The 15,780-nt window shown below is 43.3% G+C and overlaps 1 protein-coding gene across 1 annotated transcript; it reads right to left on the bottom strand.

Annotated features, from left to right (window-relative positions):
• Nucleotides 1-3,636: 3,636 nt before the first annotated feature.
• Nucleotides 3,637-7,295, bottom strand: LOC109213113 (RNA-directed DNA polymerase homolog). The gene is made up of 4 exons (XM_019376876.1): nt 6,876-7,295; nt 6,667-6,719; nt 3,792-3,881; nt 3,637-3,691 (listed from the first exon to the last, which is right to left on the bottom strand). Exons 1-4 carry the CDS (start codon nt 7,293-7,295, stop codon nt 3,637-3,639), a joined length of 618 nt encoding a protein of 205 aa, XP_019232421.1.
• Between the last annotated feature and the right edge of the window lie 8,485 nt (nt 7,296-15,780).

Here is a 15,780-nt window from a genome sequence, read left to right as displayed (position 1 = left end):
AATATGAACAAATTGATAGGATATTTTAGTATAATACCATATATATAGATTTTCTTTCGTATTTATTTTATTTGGGTGGTTATAGAGTTTGCTAGTAGAGACAGGAATAGCCTAGTAATGGAATCTTTTCTTTCTTTGTATAAATATACGAATAGCACTGTACAGATGCCACAATGAATATAAAGTATTTTTCATACAATCTTTCTTGAATTTCTTCATGGTATCAGAAGCAATAGCTCACTGATTTTCTTTCGATTTACATTCCAAATATCTTTTCATTTCTTTTCTTTGAACACCTACAGAATGGATACCGAAGAACAGTCTTCCAAATCCAAAACTAAGATTGATGTTTCACATCCTTATTTCCTTTCCTTCTCTGATTCTCCTAGTATGAATCTCATCAACACTACCTTTCATGAGATCAACTTTGGAAATTTGAGAAGGGTAATTCTTATCTCTTTATCTGCCAAAAACAAATTGGGGTTCATCAATGGAACCTGTGCAATTGCAAAGAAATATTCGTGTCTATTAGTTCAGTGGACACGTTGCAATGACGTCGTAATAGCATGGCTACTTAATTCTATTAGCAAAGAAATAGCTGAGATTGTTATTTAATTAGAGACAACTGCAAATCTATGGAATGAACTAGAGGAAAGGTATGGAAAAGCTAATGGTAAAAAGCTATTTCAGCTTCAAAGAGAGCTGAACAATATCAATAAAAGAACTAGTGATGTAGCTGAGTGTTGGCCCGTCAAGAAGTCCCATATCCAGAAGATGAACATGACTGAAATGAGGATGTTGAGATGGATGTGTGGACATACTAGGAAAGGCAAGATTAGGAATGAAGTTATTAGGGACAAGATGGGAGTGGAATCAGTAGAAGCCAAGTTGCGGGAATCAAGGCTGCGATGGTTGGGCATGTGATAAGGAGAGACATAGATTCCCCGGTTAGGAGGTGTGAGAGGTTGATCATGGCGAGCTTGAGAAAGGGCAGGGGTAGGCCAAAGAAGTATTGGGGAGAGGTGATTAGACAGGACATATCGGTAATTCACCTAACCGAGGACATGACTAGCGATAAGAAGGTGTGGAGGTCGAGGATAAAGGTAGTGGGTTGCCAAGTAGTTTTGAGTTTCTCCTAGGTTATCAGTACTACTAATAATATTCTTGTTGTTGACTGAAAGTTACTTCCTTTTACTTTGTTATTATATCTGGTACTTAGCAACCACGTCCAGTGTTTTTGAAAATTGCTACTGGAAATTGTTGCTCCCTGATTATTATTATTATTTGATGCTTTTCTTTCTCCCTTTTACTGGAAATTGTTGCTCCCTGATTGTTACTTGCTAATTTTTCTCCTCTTTTTCCTTATCATCTTTTGTCTCCCTCATCTGTCTTTCTCTCCCCCCCCCCCCCTTTTCTTCTTTTTTTTTCTTCCCTTTTCTTCCTTTTTACTTTTTCTTGAGCCGAGGGTCTATCGGAAACAACCTCTCTATTTCCCCAGGTAGGGGTAAGGTCTGCATATACATTACCCTCCCCAGACTCCACTTGTGGAATATCCTCTCAACACTTCAAGATTAACAAGCAGAACAGAGGAAATTTTGGAAACTAACAAGCAAATGTAGCAGAAGTTGAAGAATCTCTCACCTCAGGAATTAGAGAAAAGCAGTCTCAAATTTGGTTACTAGCCAAGAGTTCTCTAAGGAGCAATGTAACCAATTCATTCAATTATTCCAATCTATGCAGGGAGGTGGTTCTATTGCCTCAACTTCTGAACCTAATACAAGTGCAAACTTGGGTGCTATTGAAGCTGGCTACCACATTTTCACTTCATTTTTTTCTAGTATTCCTAGAGTTCCTTCGATAATTGACTTTGGTGCTACACAATACATGACTTTTTGTCACGACCCAAGTTCGCCCTCCGTGAACAGTTGTGACGGCACCTAGTCTCTATGACTAGGTTTGCCTAACAAATGCGGGAAAAGAAACAATTGCGGAAAGAAACTAATAAAAACCAAGGTAACAAGATATAACAGTGTTTATGATGCCGCCCGGCATCTAACAATACAAGATTTCCAACTGAACACTCCCAAAACCCGGAATCCTATAAAACAAAAGCTAAGAGTACATAAAATGCTCTAACTCCATAAATGTCTAACAACAAGAAGATGCAGAAGGGCTATACTACTATAGAGAATGGAAAGGGAGTCCTCGGTCTGCGGACGCGGCAGATATACCTCGAAGTCTTTATAGAAAACGCCTCGCCACAAGGGTGATAAGACTAAGTGAAAGTACCTGGATTTGCATACGCAAAAACATGTGCAGGAAAGAGCACGAGTACACCACAGCGGTACCCAGTAAGTGCCAAGGCTAACCTCGATCGAGTAGTGACGAGGAAGGTCAGGGCCCTACCGGTCATATACAATAATATATAAGGAAGATGATCAGAAAATGAAGAAATACAGATAATGAGAGAAACAACAACCACAACCAAGGCAAATAATCACAGAAGGTATATAACTCAACATAAAGATAACAACCGGGGGTCTACCAGGATCTCGTCTTGTAGCCCCAAAAGTAAATAATCAGTGCATCTCCCGGGTGCTGTCCCGTAGTCCATATCACTGTGCAGGGGGATCTATCGGAATACCACATTCGTAGTCCCGAAAGTAAATAATCAGTGGATCTCCCGGGAGCTGTCCCGTAGTCCATATCACTATGCAGGGGGTCTACCGGAATACCACATCTGTAGTCCCAAATAAACAAACAATGGGGGATCTACCGGGAACCGCCCGTAGTCCTAATGTAAACACGCAACAACAACACAAGAATAATCAACTCAATTCAATTTAATATCAGAATAGGCAGGTAATTCTAACCTAGCATGCTGCACAGAGTTCAGATAAGTAGTTTGAGCAAGTAGGCAATTTAGTCTTGTAGGCATGCTTTCCTAAGCTAACAGTAAGCTCAAAGTTCAAGTAGTGTAAACAATGAGGTAAAATACGAAATATAGGTACTTAAATGAAAAACATGATTTTCAACAATCAACACAAGTACGCGCTCGTCACCTCACATACAATGCATTTCAAATATCACAGTACCAAATCCTAAGGGGAGTCCCCCCACACAAGGTTAGACAAGCCACTTACCTCGAACCAGCTCAATCAAATCTATACCACGTTATTGCCACGAGTATCCGACTCCAAATGGCCCAAATCTATTCAAAGTAATTGCATAATGTAAATAACACTTCAACTAACTCATTCAACTAATTAATTCTAAGCTAATACGCGAAATTAGGAAAAATGACCAAAATGCCCCCCGGGCCCACGTCTCGGAATCAGGTAAAATTTACAAATTCAGAATCCTCATACTCTCATGAGTTCATTTATACCAAAATTATTCCAATCCGACATCAAAATCTAGATCAAAATCCCAAAATTAGGCCTAAGAACTTTTCACCACTTTTCCTCAATTTTTCATCCCAAATCCGAAATTAAATGACAAAACTAAGATTAGACTATTGGAATACAACTAGAAAGGGATTATGAATCGTTACCCACTGATTTCCTTTTCAAAATCCTCCCAAAATCGCCTTCACCCGAGCTCCAAATCGATTTTCTAACTTTTGATTTCAAACTATCAAAATATCTTATTTCTGCTCAGCAAATCCGCTTCTGCAGCCATGAGACCGCACCTGCGATCATGTTTCTGCGGAACTAAAGTCGCATCTACGATAATTGATTAAACAGCAAATTTCGGCACCTGCGACCCAGACTCCGCATCTGCGGTCTCACAGGTGCGGCACACCTCCCGCTTTTGCGTCTTCTGCTGCCTTCACCTGTGGCCGCATCTGCGGCTTGATCTCGCTTCTGCGGTCATCGCACCTGCAGCCCCTAACCACAGGTGCGGTTATGACAGAAAAACTCAGCAGCTTCAGCTGCAAATTCCCAACTCCAAACTTCCCATTAACCATCCGAAATCATCCCGAGGCCCCCGGGACCTCAACTAAAAGCACGAACAAGTCATATACCACTATCCAAACTTATACAAATCTTCAAAACACCTCAAACAACATCGAATCAACCAAATAACATCGGATTCAAGCCTAAGGTTCCAAGAATCTTCCGAATTCCACTTTTGATCAATAAGTCTATCAAACCTCGTCCGAATGACCTGAAATTTTGCACACATGTCCCAAATTACACAACGGACCTACTCCAACTTCCGGAATTCCGTTCCGACCCCTATATCAAAATCTCATTATCGAACCAGAAACTTCAAAAATTTGACCTTCGGCATTTCAAGCATAAATAAGCTATGGACCTCCAAAACACAATCCGAACACGCCCCTAAGCCCGAAATCACCCAACGGAGCTAACAAAACCGACGGAATTCCATTTCGAGGCCGTCTTCACACTGCTCCGATACGGTCCAAATTCTAAAGCTTAAATTCTCATTTAGGGACTAAGTGTCCCAAAACTCTTCGGAACTCCAAATAAATCCTCCCGGCAACTTACAATAGCATAAACAAACACGGGGAAAGCAGTTAATAGTGGATCGGGGCGTAAATTCTTAAGACGACCGGCCGAGTCGTTACATCCTCCCACACTTAAACATTCCTTCGTCCTCGAACGAGCATAGAGACATACCTGAAGTAGTGAAAAGATAAGGGATAGGCCGCGCATATCCTGCTCGGTTTCCCAAGTCGCCTCCTCGACCGGCTGACCCCACCAGTGAACCTTCACTGATGCAATGTTCTTTGACCTCAGCTTTCAAAACTGCCTGTCCAATATCGCCATTGGCTCCTCAATATAAGATAGATCCTTGTCCAATTGGACTGGACTGAAATCCAACACGTGCGACGGATCACCATGGTACCTCCGGAGCATCAAAACATGAAATACCGGATGAACTCCTGCCAAGCTGGGAGGTAAGGCAAGCTCATAAGCAACCCCCCCAACACGCCGCAATATCTCAAAAGGGCCAATAAACCTCGGACTCAATTTCCCTTTCTTCCCAAATCTCATAACGCCTTTCATAGGCGAAACCCGCAGCAGAACCCACTCTTCAACCATATAGGAAACATCTCGAACCTTCCGGTCCGTATAACTCTTCTATCTGGACTGGAATGTATGGAGTCTATCCTGAATTACCTTGCCTTTCTTCAAAGCATCCTGTACCAAGTCTGTGCCCAATAATCTAGCCTCGCCCGGCTCGAACCAACCCACCGGGGACCTACACCGCCTACCATTCAAGGACTCATACGGTGCCATCTGAATGTTGGACTGATAGCTGTTGTTGTAAGCAAACTCAGCCAGTGGCAAGAACTGATCCCAAGAACCTCCAAACTCCAACACACACGCACGGAGCATATCCTCAAGAATCTGAATAGTGCGCTCGGACTGTCCGTCCATCTGGGGGTAAAATATTGTGCTCAACTCCACCCGAGTGCCCAACTCATGTTGTACGACCCTCTAGAACCGTGATATGAACTGAGTACCTCTATCTGAAATAATATAAAATGGAATACCATGTAGACGGACAATCTCCCGGATATAGATCTCCGCCAACCGCTCCAAAGAATAGGCGGTACACACAGGAATGAAACGCGCGAACTTGGTCAGCTGATCCACAATCACCCAAATGGCATCGAACTTCCTCGAAGTCCGTGGGAGCCCAACTACGAAGTCCATGGTGATCCGCTCCCACTTCCACTCCAGAATCTCTATCTTTTGAAGAAATCTACCCGGTCTCTGGTGCTCATACTTTACCTGCTGACAATTGAGGCACCGAGCAACAAACCCAACTATATCCTTCTTCATCCGCCTCCACCAATTGTGCTTTCTCAAATCCTGATACATCTTCACGGCACCCGGATGGATGGAGTATCGCGAACTATGGGCCTCCTCTAGAATCAAGTCCCGAAGCCCATCATCATTGGGTACACAAACCCGACCGTGCATCCTCAATACCCCATCATCACCAATGGTCACATCTATGGCATTACCTCGTAGAACCTTATCCTTGAGGACAAGCAAATGGGAGTCTTTAAACTGACGCTCCCGGATACGATCAAACAAGGAAGACCGAGAAACCACACAAGCAAGGACCCGGCTAGGCTCCGAAAGATCCAATCTCACAAACTGGCTGGCTAAGGCCTGAACATCCATCGCCATGGGCCTCTCCGCTGCTGGTAGATAAGCCAAACTCCCCAAACTATCCGCCCGGTGACTCAAAGCATCGGCCACCATATTGGCCTTGCGCGGGTGATATAAGATAGTGATATCATAGTCATTCAGCAGCTCTAACCACCTCCTCTGGCGCAAATTAAGGTCCTTCTACTTGAACAGATGCTGCAAACTCCGGTGATCAGTATAAATCTCACAAGGCACACCGTAGAAATAATAACGCTAGATCTTCAAGGCGTGAACAATAGCAGCTAACTCGAGATCATGGACAGGATAATTCTTCTCATATACCTTCAACTGTCGAGATGCGTAGGCAATCACCCTACCGTCCTGCATAAATACCGCTCCAAGGCCAATCCTCGAGGCATCACAATAGACAGTATAAGACCCCGAACCAGTAGGCAATATCAAAACTGGGGCTATAGTCAAAGCTGTCTTGAGCTTCTGAAAGCTATCCTCACACTCTTCCATCCACTAGAACGGAGCACCCTTCTGGGTCAGCATGGTCATAGATACTGCAATAGATGAAAATCCCTGAACAAATTAACGGTAATAACCCACCAAGCCGAGAAAACTGCGGATCTCTATCGCTGATCTAGGCTAACTCTGCACTGCTTCCACTTTCTTTAGATCCACCTTTATCCCCTCACTAGATACCACGTGACCCAAGAATGCCACGGAATCCAACCAAAACTCACATTTCGAGAACTTAGCGTATAACTTCTTTTCCCTCAAAGTCTGAAGCACTGTCCTCAGGTGTTGCTCATGATCTTCCCGACTCCGGGAATATACTAGAATGTCATCAATAGAGACAATGACGAAAGAGTCAAGATATGGCCAGAATACATTGTGCATCAAGTGCATGAAGGCTGCTGGGGCATTGGTCAGCCCAAATAGCATAACAAGGAACTCGTAATGACCACACCGAGTCCTGAAGGCAGTCTTCGGGATGTTTGGCTCCCGAATCTTCAACTGATGATAGCCTGAACGCAAGTCAATCTTAGAAAACACACGAGCACCCTGTAACTGATCAAACAGGCTATCAATACGAGGCAAAGGATAACGGTTCTTCACTGTAACCTTGTTCAACTGGCGATAATCAATACACATACGCATAGAACCATCCTTCTTCTTCACAAACAACATAGGAGAACCCCAAGGTGATACGCTGGGCCCAATGAAACCCTTATCAAGCAATTCCTATAACTGCTCCTTCAACTCCTTCAACTCAGGAGGAGCTATACGGTACGGAGCAATAAAAATGGGCTGAGTGCCCGGCAATAGATCAATGCCAAAATCAATCTCTCTATCGGGCGGCATGCCCAGAAGATCAGCTAGAAACACATCAGAGAAATCCCATACTACTGGGACCGAATCGATTGTAGGGGTATCAATACTGACATCTCTCACATAAGCTACGCGTCACACCCCTTCTCAACTATACGCTGAGCCATAAGGAACGAAATAACTCTGCTGGAAGTATGATCTAAGGTACCCCTCCACTCTACTTGCGGTACACCTGGCATAGCCAGTGTCACGATTTTTGCGTGACAATCAAGAATAGCATAATGGGGCGACAACCAGTCCATGCCCAGAATAACATTAAAGTCTACAATGTTGAGCAATAACAAATCGGCTTTGGTCTCAAAATCACTAAGAGCAATCAAACACGACCGATAAACGCGATCCACAACATGAGAATCTCCAACAGGAGTAGAAACATAGACAAGAGAACTCAAGGAATCCTGAGATACGCCCAAATACGGGGCAAAATATGAGGACACATATGAATAAGTGGAGCTTGGATCGAATAGAACCGATGCATCTCTATGACAGACAAGGATAGTACCTATGATGATAGAATTGAAGGCGACAGCCTCTGTACGGGCAGGAAGGGCATAGTATCTGGCTTGGCCTCTCCCTCGAGGGCGACCTCTACCTCCCCAACCTCCACCTCTAGCTGGCGGAGCAGGTGGGGTAGCAACTGGTGCTGTGATCATAGCCTGAGGACTCTGTGGAGCGCGCTGTGGCTGAGAAGTCTGTGGAGGTGCACCCCTCCCAAGTCTAGGGCAATCCCTCACCATATGGCGTGCGTCACCACACTCAAAACAAGCTTTGGGAGGACGTGGCAGCTGTGACTGGCACGGGCCAGGTCTGCTGGACTGACCACTGGAAGCACCCCGTGCAGGAGGCGCACTAGATACTGGAGGTGCATAATAAAGCTCCTGAGGTCTAGGAGGAGTTGGAATACTACTAGCTACTGGAAGAGCTGAATGAACGGGGGGACTCATATAACCCCTACCATGACAAGCTGAAGCTGGGGCACGGGCACCAGAATAATGGCCCAACTCTCGAGACCTCTTGGCCTCCCTCTCCTCTCTGTCCCGAGCATACATACCCTCTACTCTCCTGGCAATGCTCACCACCTGCTGATAAGAAATATCCATCTCCAACTCCCGAGCCATACTAGACCTGATGCTGGGAATGAGCCTCTCAATAAACCGGTGAACCTTCTCGCGAACAATAGAAACCAAAGCTAGTGCATGTCTAGCCAAGTCGGTGAAACAAACAGCATACTCCGAGACAATCATAGTACCCTGGCGCAAATGCTCAAACTCTGCGCGCCAAGCGTCCCTGAGGCTTTGGGGAACATACTCTCTCGTGAACATATCTGAAAACTGAGCCCAAGTAAAGGAAGCTGCCTCATCCGGACTGTCTAACTCATAAGCACGCCGCCACTGATAGGCATCTCCTCGAAGCTGAAAGGTAGTGACAGAAACCCCGCTCGATCCTGATATACCCATGGTACAGAGGATAGGGTAGCACTCCTTTAGAAATCTAAGAGCATCATCTGAGGTTAGTCCACTAAATGTAGAAGGCTGATACTTCTTGAACCTCTCAAGCCTCTTCTGCTCCACCTTTGAAGCTACTGCCCTCTCCTCGGGCTGAACTGGGGTTACAGGTTGTGCCGGTATAATCTATGGGACCTGCTCAACATGCACTCGCTGCTCAGGAATGCGAGCGGCAGGAGTCTGTGCTCCTCCCCCGGCCTGGGATGTGGCTGCTGCAAGGGGAAGCAACCCTGCCCGAGCAAGAGTAGTGTACATACTCATAAACTGCGCAAGAGACTCCTGGAGTGCTGGAGTGGTAGTAGCTGTGGGCATATCAGGCGCTTGGGCTCCAACTGGAACTGCTGGTGACTCCTTTGTAGCAGCTCGCGCAGGTGCTCTGGTTGCACCGCATGCGCGTCCTCGGACTCTACCCCAGCCCCGACCTCTGACGGCTCTCGCAGGGAGCGTGGGTTTTTGGTCACCTCCAGTAGCACGTGTCCTCACCATATGTGAGAGAATAGAAGGCAGAAGTTTAGAGTTTTAATACCAAAATGTGGCACGACAAGGAATTCAAATGAAGTGAAGATTTTCTTAACAATTACATAGCCTCTCGTGGATAAACACAGACATCTCCATACCGATCTGTGAGACTCTAATAAACCGGCATATGATTCATGACTCCTATGAACCTAGAGCTCTGGCACCAACTTGTCACGACCCGAGTTCGCCCTCCGTGAACAGTCGTGATGTCACCAAGTCTCTACGGCTGGGTAAGCCTAACAAATGCGGGAAAAGAAACAATTGCGGAAAGAAACTAATAAAAACCAAGATAACAAGATATAACAGTGTTTATGATGCCGCCCAACATCTAACAATACAAGATTTCCAACTGAACATTCCCAAAACACGGAATCCCATGAAACACAAGCTAAGAGTACATAAAATGCTCTAACTCCAGAAATGTCTAACAACAAGAAGATGCAGAAGGGCTATACTACTATAGAGAATGGAAAGGGACTCCTCGGTCTGCGGACGCGACAGATATACCTCGAAGTCTTTATAGAAAACGCCTCGCCTCAAGGGTGATAAGACTAAGTGGAAGTACCTAGATCTGCACACGCAAAAACATGTGCAGGAAAAGGCATGAGTACACCACAGCAGTACCCAGTATGTGCCAAGCTTAACCTCGGTCGAGTAGTGACGAGGAAGGTCAGGGCCCTACCGGTCATATACAATAATATATAAGGAAGATGATCAGTAGTAAAAAATTGCAGATAATGAGAGAAACAACAACCACAACCAAGGCAAATAATCATAGAAGGTATATAACTTAACATAAAGATAACAACCGGGGGTCTACCGGGATCCCGTCCTGTAGCCCCAAAAGTAAATAATCAGTGGATCTCCCGGGTGTTGTCCCGTAGTTCATATCACTGTGCAGGGGGATCTACCAGAATACCACATCCGTAGTCCTGAAAGTAAATAATCAGTGGATCTCCCGGGTGTTGTCCCGTAGTTCATATCACTGTGCAGGGGGATCTACCGGAATACCACATCCGTAGTCCCGAAAGTAAATAATCAGTGGATCTCCCGGGTGCTGTCCCTGTAGTCCATATAACTATGCAGAGGGATCTACCGGGAACCGCCCGTAGTCCCAATGTAAACACGCAACAACGACACAAGAATAATCAACTCAATACAATTTAATATCAGATTAGGCAGGTAATTCTAACCTAGCATGCTGCACAGAGTTCAGATAAGGCAGTTTGAGCAAGTAGGCAATTTAGTTTTGTAGGCATGCTTTCCTAAGCTAACAGTAAGCTCAAAGTTCAAGTAGTGTAAACAGTGAGGTAAAATACGAAATATAGGTACTTAAATGAAAAACAAGATTTTCAACAATCAGCACAAGTACGAGCTCGTCACCTCACGTACAAGGCATTTCAAATATCACAGTACCAAATCCTAAGGGGAGTTCCCCCACACAAGGTTAGACAAGCCACTTATCTCGAACCAGCTCAATCAAATCTATACCACGTTCTTGCCACGAGTATCCGACTCCATTGGTCCAAATCTATTCAAAGTAATTGCATAATGTAAATAACACTTCAAGTAACTAATTCAACTAATTAATTCTAAGCTAATACGCGAAATTAGGAAAAATGACCAAAACGCCCCCCGGGCCCACATCTCGGAATCGGATAAAATTTACAAATTCAGAATCCTCTCTCACGAGTTCATTTATACCAAATTTATTCCAATCCGACATCAAAATCAAGATCAAAACCCCAAAATTAAGTCAAAGAATTTTTCTCTAGTTTTCCTCAATTTTTCATCCCAAATCTGAAATTAAATGACAAAACTAAGATTAGATTATAGGAATACAACTAGAAACGGATTAGGAATCGTTACCCACTGATTTTCTCTTCAAAATCCTTCCAAAATCGCCCTCACCCGTGCTCCTAATCGATTTTCTAACTTTTGATTTCAAACCCTCGAAATATCTTATTTCTGCCCAGCAAATCCGCTTCTGCGGCCATGAGACCGCACCTGTGGTCCCGCTTCTGCGGAACTAAAGTTCCATCTGCGACAATTCATTAAACAGCAAATTTCTGCACCTGCGATCCAGACTCCGCATCTGCGGTCCCGCAGGTGCGGCACACCTCCCGCTTCTGCGTCTTCTGCTGCCTTCACCTGTGGCTGCATCTGCGGCTTGATCTTGCTTCTACGGTCATCGCACCTGCGGCCCCCTAACCGCAGGTGCGGTTATGACAGAAAAACTCAGCAGCTTCAGCTGCAAATTCCCAATTCCAAACTTCCCGTTAACCATCCAAAATTACCCCGAGGCCCTCGGGACCTCAACCAAAAGCACGAACAAGTCATATACCACTATCCAAACTTATACAAATCTTCAAAACACCTCAAACAACATCGAATCAACCAAATAACATCGGATTAAAGCCTAAGGTTCCAAGAATCTTCCGAATTCCGCTTTTGATCAAAAAGTCTATCAAACCTCGTCCGAATGACCTGAAATTTTGCACACACGTCTCAAATTATACAACTGACCTACACCAACTTCCGGAATTCCGTTCCGACCCCGATATCAAAATCTCACTATCGAACCGGAAACTTCAAAAATTCGACCTTCGGCATTTCAAGCCTTATTAAGCTACGGACCTCCAAAATACAATCCGAACACGCCCATAAGCCCGAAATCACCCAACAGAGCTAACGGAACTGACAGAATTCCATTCTGAGGCCGTCTTCACACTGCTCCGACTACGGTGCAAATTCTAAAGTCTAAACTCTTATTTAGGGACTAAGTGTCCCAAAACTCTCCGGAACTCCAGATAAATCCTCCCGGAAACTCATAATAGCAGAAACAAACACTGGGAAAGCAGTTAATAGGGGATCGGGGTGTAAATTCTTAAAACGACCGCCCGGGTCGTTACACTTTTAATGAATCCCTGTTACATGATATCATAGTACTTAGGACACCAATATTAGTTAATTTTCCTAATTCATATAAAGTAAAATTTACCTGTATAAGAAAGCTTCAATTATCTCTTGGTGTTGTGCTTCATAACGTGCTCCATGTTCCAACGTTCAAGCATAACCTTCTTTCTGTCAATAAACTATGTGAGCAATTCAAATGTAGTCTGACATTTGACAAAATTGGTTGTTATTTATAGGTCCCTTCCTTGAGGAGGGGTCGAGTGTTTGGTGATGCCTCTACTGGACTTTATCTAATGCACAATAACTCTCTTCAGATCCAAGCCACACCTATCAAGAGCATTGCTCTAGTGTCTTCTTCCAACTAGTTGTCCAAGTGAAGTTGTTTAGAGTCTGTTTCTTTTCCAGTTTCTGTTTGTCAAAGGCCTTTGCGTCTAAGTCTTCAGAGTCATGTTACTCCTGTTTGTCATGAAAATTTTAGTAATAATAAAAGTGCTTCAGTTTACAATGTTACTGAATTGGAGGGTTTGTGGCATAATAGACTGGGACATTTGCCCTTTCATGCAATGAAACATATAAAAGGATTACCTATAAAGTTCACATAAAAGAAAGAATTCCCTTGTACCACTTGTCCTTTAGCCAGACAATCTAAAACTCCTTTTCCCATTATCACTATAAGATACAAAAGTCGTTTTGATTTGATTCATATAGACACATGGGGACTATATAAAACTCCTACTTACAAAGGGGAGAAGTATTTTCTCATAATTGTTGATAATTTCTCCAGAAGCACTTAGACATTTCATCTCAATACAAAATCCAGTGCATTTCCCACATTAAACTCCTTCTTAGCACTTATTGAAAGACAATTTTCTGCTAAGGTTAAGGTCATAAGATCTGATAATGCTTTTGAGTTGGGTACAGGTCAAATTCCGAAAGATTTTTTCTCCTCACGAGGCATAATCCATCAAACCTCTTGTGTTGCAACACCACAACAAAATGGTGTTGTAGAACGCAAACATAGGCACCCTTTGGAAACCTGTAGAGCTCTTTTTTTCCAATCACATACTCCTAAGAAATTTTGAGGGGACTCTTTGTTGACTGTCACCTACTTGATAAATAGGTTTCTATCAATGGTACTTCAAAATAGATCACCATCTCAGGTTCTTTTTGATAGAAAACCAGATTATCACTCTCTTACGCCTTTTGGTTGTTTATGTTTTAGTTTTACCTTGTCTCGACATAGGGATAAGATTGATCCTAGAGCAATCCCTGGTGTTTTTCTTGGATATCCATTTGGGAAGAAAGGGTATAAGATTCTAAATTTACTCTCTAATCAGGTCATTGTTTCTAAGGATGTGAGATTTGCTGAAAGTATTTTTCCTTTTTCCTATTCCGCTCTAATGTCTAAGTTATTTCCTGCCAGCTTCCCTCCTACTCATGAGTCCTCTACTCCTAATTTTGTTATCCCACAACCTCAACATACTTACTCTCATAGTTCACCTGTTCAACAACCACCATCTCATTCCTGTCCTAATTCCTCTCCTATCCCTCTGTCTAGTTCTGTTGTACCCCCTTCCTCAGTTCAAACTAAACCTCCATCAGAAGCCTTACCCTCCCCACTAGGGCCAGTTTTGCGATGACTACAAAGAGAGAACACCAACCAGTATATTTATAATGTTGCATATTCTACTTTTTCTCTTAATCCCTCTTTACTTCCCACACATTCTTTTTCCTTTTCTGCCCTAATAGAAGCTAATCAGATAATGATAAATTCCACATGTCAAATACAAGAAACAACTTCTTACCATCAGGCAGCCAAGGATTCAGATTGGCAACTTGCTATGGAAAAAGAATGGATGGATGCACTGAATCCAATCGCACTTGGGACATTGTTACTTTACCTAGAGGAAAATAGGCTTTGCCCAGCAAATGGATATATAAAAAGGAAGTTAAAATCAGATGGATCCTTGAAAAGATTAAAGGCACGTCTTGTTATCAAAACGGATACACAAAGGGAAGGTTTGGATTATACAGAAACATTCTCGCCAGTAGTAAAAATGACAACAATTCGATGTATTTTTACCATTGCGGTGAAAGGAAATTGGAAATTGTACCAGTTGGATGTCAATAACGCCTTCTTACATGGCAATTTGGATGAAGAAGTTGACATGCGCTTTCCTCCAGGTTTAACTCCTTCTCTTTTTTGTAGACTATGCAAGTCGTTGTATGATCTTAAACAAGCATCTCGCCAATGGTACGCTCGTTTATCTGCTGCTTTAGGTACAAGGGGTTTCAAGTCATCCCTTAATGACTATTCCCAGGTTTTTAAGATCTCTGGTGAATTGGTCACTATACTTGCAGTTTATGTCGACGATATCTTAACTACCAGGAACAACCAAAGAAGTTGCAGACATGAAATATTTCTTGAACACTGAATTCAAAATCAAAGATTTGGCTGAGGCACATTATTTTTTGAGATTAGAACTTGTACGGGAAGAGAATGGATTAGTGGTTACCCAGCGGAAATTTGCTCTAGATCTCCTCACCGAGTTTTACTGCTTGGCTTCCAGGCATGCTTCTCTCCTCTTGATCCATCTCTTAAGCTCTCTTCTGAGTGCGACACTCCCCTTTTTGATACTACAATTTATCGTCGATTGATTGGCAAGATCAATTTTTTAACTAATACACGATCGGATCTCGCTTTTGTTGTGAGAACACTTAGTCAATACATACAAATGCCTTGTACTAGGTATTATAAGGCAGCACTTCATACTCTACGATACTTGTGTAAAGATCCAGGGCTTGGACTTTTTACATCTCTAGATTCTTCTTTTCAGCTTTTTGCCTACTGCGATTCCGATTAGGTTGCTTGTTTTGATTCCCAGCGTTCGGTTAGTGGATTTTTCTTAACATAGGCGATTTTACAATTTCATGGAAATCAAAAAAAGCAACAGGTTGTTGTCCTTTTCTAGGTTGAACCGCGTATAGATCAATGCGTCGATTAGTGGCTGAAATTGCCTTGGTAGTTCGTCTTCTTCAAGATCTCACTACTCTTCCATCATTGGCGGTAACTTTGCACTGTGATAACCAAGAAGCAATTCATATAGTGAAAAATCCTGTCTTTCACGGACGAACTAAGCATATCGAGCTTGATTGCCATTTCGTTCATGAAAAAATTGCTAGATGGATTGATTTCTCAATCTTTTTGTTCCATCTTCATCTCAGATCGATGATATCTTCACAAAATCCCTCTCCGGGCCTCTTCATCGTTCTTTGATGGACAAGTGGGGAGTACGATCTAGGGTCTC

The sequence above is a fragment of the Nicotiana attenuata genome, unplaced genomic scaffold (genome assembly GCF_001879085.1).
Source record: "Nicotiana attenuata strain UT unplaced genomic scaffold, NIATTr2, whole genome shotgun sequence".
Taxonomy (NCBI): domain Eukaryota; kingdom Viridiplantae; phylum Streptophyta; class Magnoliopsida; order Solanales; family Solanaceae; genus Nicotiana; species Nicotiana attenuata.
Note: the sequence above shows the minus strand (reverse complement) of the source record. Positions and strands in the feature narration are given on the sequence as shown.

What these genes read in the sequence shown, in the direction of transcription:
- LOC109213113 (XM_019376876.1), bottom strand. Translation starts at nt 7,295, where the DNA reads ATGTGTATTGATTATCGCCAGTTGAACAAGGTTACAGTGAAGAACCGT. An exon ending in AGTTCTCGAAATGTGAGTTT is followed by an intron (nt 6,720 to 6,875) that starts TGGTTGGATTCC and finishes TAATTTGTTCAG; the next exon opens with GGATTTTCATCTATTGCAGT. An exon ending in GCGGGAGGTGTGCCGCACCT is followed by an intron (nt 3,692 to 3,791) that starts GTGAGACCGCAG and finishes ACATGATCGCAG; the next exon opens with GTGCGGTCTCATGGCTGCAG.